This window comes from Belonocnema kinseyi, chromosome 6 (genome assembly GCF_010883055.1).
Source record: "Belonocnema kinseyi isolate 2016_QV_RU_SX_M_011 chromosome 6, B_treatae_v1, whole genome shotgun sequence".
Lineage (NCBI taxonomy): Eukaryota > Metazoa > Arthropoda > Insecta > Hymenoptera > Cynipidae > Belonocnema > Belonocnema kinseyi.
The window spans coordinates 121,987,858-121,994,169 of NC_046662.1; the positions used below are offsets into that span (position 1 = coordinate 121,987,858).

A 6,312-nucleotide genomic window follows, 5' to 3' on the forward strand; every position below is an offset into this window, starting at 1 on the left:
GTATAGAGCTCCAAGGAGATTATGTTGAAAAATAAAAAAAAATTTACCCAAAAAAAATTGTTTTTATACTTCATTCTAAGGACTTATGGAACTACCCTCGTACTTCTTCCTTTTCGCGGTTCCTTCCTTCCATTTCCTGTACTTCTTTTTCACCTTTCTCTTCATCATTTTACATTCCCTATCCCACGATGACTTCACCACTCCTTTTTTGTTTTTCCTAAATACCTTCTTTTGCACACAACCTTTCACTTTCTCTTTTAGATCCTCCCATATCTCGTCCACAGACTCCCCCTCCAAGCTTACGTTAACCAACTGCTCCTGATACTTCTCTATCGCCTCTATCGTCCATGACACCCTCTCCCCTAACGACCCTTCTTCCCCACCCGAGAAAAACACTTTTTAAATTTTTCTTTCTCCCTCCATAACTTCCACAAAAATGAATTTTTAAGGTTATCATTGGGAGAAATTTTACTTCACGTGGATGCAAACCTGTGACAGAAATTCTAAGTTGATACGTGCGCGGGCAGATTTTGTATGCTTACCCGACTATGCTCTTTATGATACTTTTGTTATTAATCAATGATTTTTTTCCAGTGCAATTTTTGAATTAAACACACCACCGAGCCCTGGTGCGGTGTCATTGGAGGAAACTGACAGGGAAACGGAAAATACATGTGATGGCGAAGAGGTTGTGAGACGACGTTCTAATTCTCGCAATAGACCGCAGAGTCATGCTCTTTTAGGAAGCTTCGAAGAATCAGCGTTAAACGGCAGATTGGAACCGGTGTCGACTGTCCATGGTTTCACTGCCGAATTAGGAGCGAGTGGCTCGTTTTGTCCAAAACACCAAAAACTACCTGTAACTGTATTCTTCTATACCCTTGGAGATAATGATAAAGTCTCCACACCTTATCTTGTAAGTACCATTTAAATATTATCACAAACAGTAAATAAATATACATGTATACGTAAATATGGAAAGAGCTCTATGGCCGATTTCTCTTGCTATTAAATATTCTTGGTTTATGCGCACTGATAAAGCGATAACAATATGTATAATACACGTATTTTTCTTGCAGGCTCATATTAACCTAGGCAAAAAAGGTTATCAAGTACCAAGAAGTGGAACTGTACAAGTAACTTTATTGAATCCTCTCGGTACTGTTGTAAAAATGTTTGTAGTACTCTACGATCTTTCCGATATGCCTACACGATCTCATACTTTTTTACGTCAAAGAACTTTGCGAGACAAGACATTGCGCTACCTCATTCATCTTAGGTGAGTGCTCAAATTACATATTCAAGGTTTCCACATAACAGCTTGTCTGGAAATAAATAGGAGAAATTTTAAAAATCAAAAACATTTTTCCCAAAGTTTGCCTAATTATGGCCTTGGAAATATTTTAGATGTGAACTTTTTCTTATTTTCTTATTTATTGAAATCGCATATAATCTCACATTTTTAAATTCCTAATTTAATCCATAAAATTAGTCATGGTAAAGGTCGCTGTAGAACGAAAGAAATATAGTGTAAGTTTCATTTTCATTAGGCTCACGAAGGCTACGCTGGAAACAATTATAACGAGGGTTGGTTGTCCATCCAACTCCATCGTTTACTATTCGCACCTTCTGAAATATTTGTCCTAGATGATTACAATTTGGCCTGGATGTTAACCTGCCGCGATGTCTTCGAGCCGAAATATTTTCATCTGCTTGGCTATTATGTTTTTATGTTTATCAGTAGTTGAAAGCTAAGAAAAATGAAGTAATTTGGTTTGGTCTCAAAGCGATCAGGACGGAACATTAGCGAGGGAGACTCTCCGAAGCAGATACAAGCATCTTCTTCGACAGATTTGGTCTTCAAAACTGTCGGCGTTGAAAAAGACACCTGCGACTAACATACTTGCCGTCCCGGTTGTACTCTACTCGTTTGGGTTAGCTTAATGAACAAAGAACGATCTTATGGTTCTTAATATCTCCACACCTCAGATCATGAATATGCATATGTATAAGAAATTGCATAACGATTCATCTGTTCTGCGATTATACATCTCACGCCTTCAAGGCGGATGCGGACTTCTAAATCTCCAGTGTCTTCATAACCGATATGTTCTTAGTACAGATTACATCGTTGCAAATAGCAGAGATTCTCTCCTAAATATGGTCAGGAACCACGATCTGATTGGCAAAGGAGCGTTGCTTCACAAAGCCGCGGAGCAGACGGCCGAGATTCTGAGCGGAGGCGTAAAAACCGTGCCGAATGCTGAATGGCATCTATGCCAGGTGGCTTAAACGGTGTATCTGGGATACCTGGCGACCTCTCAGAGTATTCAGCCTTGTCCTTGCATGCGGGGCTCTACAAGGACAGACAAACCTATTCTCTAGCTGCTCGTGGGAACAACAATGACACCACTAAACCACAAAAAAGTTACAGAAGCGGTTCAATACGATCGAACGCACGGAGCACCCGACAATGGATCGGCAAACAGTGCCGATCACCCTAGAGATCGGGGTGCTATAAATAATTAAGATGGAAACACGATGACGAGCTGGAGAAACGCTTACATTGAATGGACGAATCAACTCAAGGATGACTTGTTAGACTGCTACGATGCCAGCATTATCCTTGTTCACGTAGGTTTTATGGCGCGTATGTAAACTTTGTGGTGCTAGGAACGCCCTGAGCTTCAGCACGTTTCGCATTAGTCATTGAGAAATCAACATGCCAACCCTTCTTAAGGATGGCTGATTCAACGCGAAGGCCAAAACCAACAATGGATCAAAAGCCCAAAGGCGCTTGCATCAATTGAGCAGGAAGGTTGGATGGACAAGATAGAATGCGTCCCTTGTTCAGTGTATGATTGATTACATGACATCTGGTAAACCGTTCACCGAAAGATTTCGAAAGTTCGCCCATGATAACTAGGGTGGACCCATTCCCGCACACTATTTGACTCTGCATTTTTGAAAGGGGCGCTGCAAATGCCATCTCCAAGTTTTGGAAGTCAGCATTGAAATGTAAAAAAATTAGTTGTGAAATTCAATAAAGCTAAAATAGAATATTAAAGGCCCTGAACTTGTATATATGATTGTTATTAGACACCTGGTTACATAATCAGAGCAAAGGAGTCTCCCCGAATTAGGTACAAGCGTCTCCTTTTGACAGATTTGATCTTTTAAACTGTGGCGTCAAACAAAGTATCTGTGACGATTATGTGTCCGTTTCGCGATTATATATGCCACGCCGTCAAAGCGGGCGCAGACATCTAATTTTTCAATGCAACGAGCGATGCTTTACAAAGCCTAGAAGAAGGCAGTCTACATTCATGGGCTGAACTTTAACATCAGAAGCGAGGAAAGTACGTTACTCAATCTTGATGCCTAACTTCTAAAAGCCGAAACGAAAACATTTACAGAAATGTAGAAGATCAGTGAGCACGATCGCGGTAGAACAACTTAACGTTTCGGTGTAATTCTTTTTAATTCTTAGAAATTATTTGGCGAGGTTCCGATCGTTCTTTTTTGAAAAATTTCATTTTGCTGATTTTCGGCAGCTTCAAATAGAAGAGAAAAAAGGGTAAAAAATAACTTTTTTGGTAAAAGATCTGCTGTTTTGCGAAAAATCAAAATTTCGCAAAAGTGAACGATCGGGAACTCAACATTTACATGTGAAAAAGTTAAGGTGTATCATTCAATAAAGCTACAATAGAATAGGAAAAGTCATGTGTTGAAATCTTTTTTAGTTTTTCCACAGTAAATTCTTGAAAATTGGCTCGAAAATTTGCCTAGAAGGTGTAACTCTCCCTTAAAGACGGCAACCTCCAATCCATAGTGGCTGGTTCACTTATTTTCAAAATATTTTAGGGAATTATGTTTCCTCACTTTAATTTAATTGTGTTTTACTTTAGTTGTTTCAGAAATAATAAATAAACTCAAAAACTTACTAATTTAAGGTTTTAGTTAAAAATAAATTATAAGTTACAAATATTCAAAATTAATCGGGTTTAAGTTAAAAGCGTTTAGAAGTTAATAAAGGGGCATTATATGTCAAAAATATAAGAATTGGTAAGTGGTAGTTCGAATTTAATGAAATTTGGTGAATTATAGTGGTAATCTTCATTCCCTTTTGCTAAAGCTGTTTAGACTTTAAAGAATACATTCTGACGAAGTGTTTCGCGTTGCGCGGTCGATTACAGTATTTCCAAAATATAACTTTTGTACATTATGTTGAACTCCATTTTATTTAATGTATATGTTATTAATTTTTTTACATTGGACTGAGACTGCTTATTTAGATATTAGAAAGTAAAGCAGAAATTTTATTCTTTATTATTATTTACATGATTTAGTAACAATTAGAAATGTAAGCGAATAATTCTGGTCGAAAATGGAATTTTAATAACGTTTTTTATGAATAAAATAAAAACTATGATTCTTATAAAAAATTAGTGTTCACAAATTTTGTGCATCCTTCTGAGATGAATAACACAGGCACACAGAAGAAAAGTCTTTCCCACCAGACGAGATAAACATTTCTATACGTTTTTGGGTTCGCTGAATCTGAATCCAAGATATAATTCCAAAGATATTGTCATTTTAATAGGACCGCATACCGTTCCGGGCGTGCTCACACAATGTACCAAGAAACTAAAAAAAGTAGTAAAAATATAATAGTTGAAACCGAAATTCTGGAACATCTCTGCATAGTGTATCATAGTTACTATTAGAGCTTATTTATTGCACATGAATCTAAATTGAAATCTGAAATGATTAAAACATGGAACAATTTTTTTGATACGCACCTTAAATGTAAATGCCCGTTTTCTTTTCAGAATTTCTAATTACATAGAATATTTTTGTGTTCACCAAATGATAATATGTGTACTGATTTACAGATTTATGTCTGGCAAATCAGGTCGGATTTACTTACACACCGATATTCGAATGATAATCTGCCGAAAATCTGACGTAGACACAGCGTCAGACTTAGGATCGGCACCACCGCAAGAGGTGAGAAGTTACAATTATGGACCCACACATCCGAAATTTTCACCAAGGTGCTGAGCAACGTGGCTCCTCTCATGGAGTTGCTGCTAATCTCGCCGCTTGCGTAGTCCCCTTCATGTTGAGGTTTATAAATTTAGTATTAGCAGAAGTAGAGAAGTTCATAGAAGAAGAAGAAGAAGAAGAAGAAGAAGAAGAAGCAGCAGCAGCAACGACTTGGAGCAATGTACTTTCGTCAAAAATGTTTTAAATCGCTGCCAAGTCGGAAAGAAAAAATGTTATTTTCAGCTCTTCGAATTAAGACTAAGTATACTCCATAGATTTCGACCTCTAAAAGTTTCAAGCGCAATTTTTAAAGGCTCTACGCGTAATTTTTGTCTGTAAACAATTGTGATTCTTGGACCTTCCTAGAGTTAAATTACTGCGTAGAATGACCTTAAATTTTTTTACATTCTTCATTGAGGCTATTGTGATTACTTTCTTCATGCAATATTTAATATAAATGCGGGTTCTAAGTATTGAAATTAATAAAAGCGGAAGTTACGTATTATAACATATGCTTCACAGATTCACAGAAAACTTTATTTTTGTTTGACAGTACCGCCAACTGAATCTCTTCGATTGTAAAAATTTTCGACATATCTGCGTAATTAAAAAAGCGCTCTTTTTATACTGTGATAACGTTGTCTCTTTTACTTGAGCTGCGAAACTTGGAAAGTACCGCTATTCTTAAAAGGAGATTTATTTCCTATACTTTTTTGCTTAATATCGAAATCTGGATGACGAAAAGTGTTTTTAATATGCTCACGAATTTGCTACAAGCTGGAGAATCTCCTTAGAATACCATTCTCTGATTTTATTGTTGTATATATATTAGACTGAAAAATATTGTAGGCTACATGAAAATAGAAAGTGCCTATTTTTTGACTTTGAAAGAAATTAATTAATAGGACTACGCATTTCACTTTTTTCTATTATGGAGATTTGCAGGTAAAATGACATTTCTTTTTTCAAATGCAATTCTGCAATAGAAGTTAAGGTTGTATTTGTTTAAAACTTTAGGTATTTATTTGCATAAGAATGATAATACATCATATCATACTTTGATGTTTTAAAAATGTCATGTAAAAATTTAACAACAGAGTCAATTTCCGTAAAATCGCAATATTTAAAACCATATACCGGGTTTTCTATTATTTTGATCGTCTAGAAGTTTTAGAAAAAACGAGGTGCTTACCTAAGAACAGGTTTTTAAATAAGAAAATAAAAATGTGTACTAATTTGTAGGATAAAAAGAGTATTAAAAAC

The 6,312-nt window shown here is 36.2% G+C and overlaps 1 protein-coding gene across 4 annotated transcripts in view; it reads left to right on the top strand.

Annotated features, from left to right (window-relative positions):
* Window positions 1-5,682, top strand: part of LOC117175668 (protein FAM214A) — a 197,541-nt gene extending 191,859 nt beyond the window's left edge. For 3 of the 4 annotated variants that reach the window (XM_033365393.1, XM_033365395.1, XM_033365392.1), the window contains 3 exons: window positions 595-916; window positions 1,080-1,279; window positions 4,896-5,682. In XM_033365393.1, the coding sequence (XP_033221284.1) occupies window positions 595-916; window positions 1,080-1,279; window positions 4,896-5,064 (691 nt within the window). In that variant the 3' untranslated portion in view covers window positions 5,065-5,682. Of the gene's footprint in view, window positions 1-594; window positions 917-1,079; window positions 1,280-1,550; window positions 3,843-4,895 lie in introns of those variants that run through there. The other variant, XM_033365394.1, reaches the window with a different exon arrangement.
* Window positions 5,683-6,312: the final 630 nt, after the last annotated feature.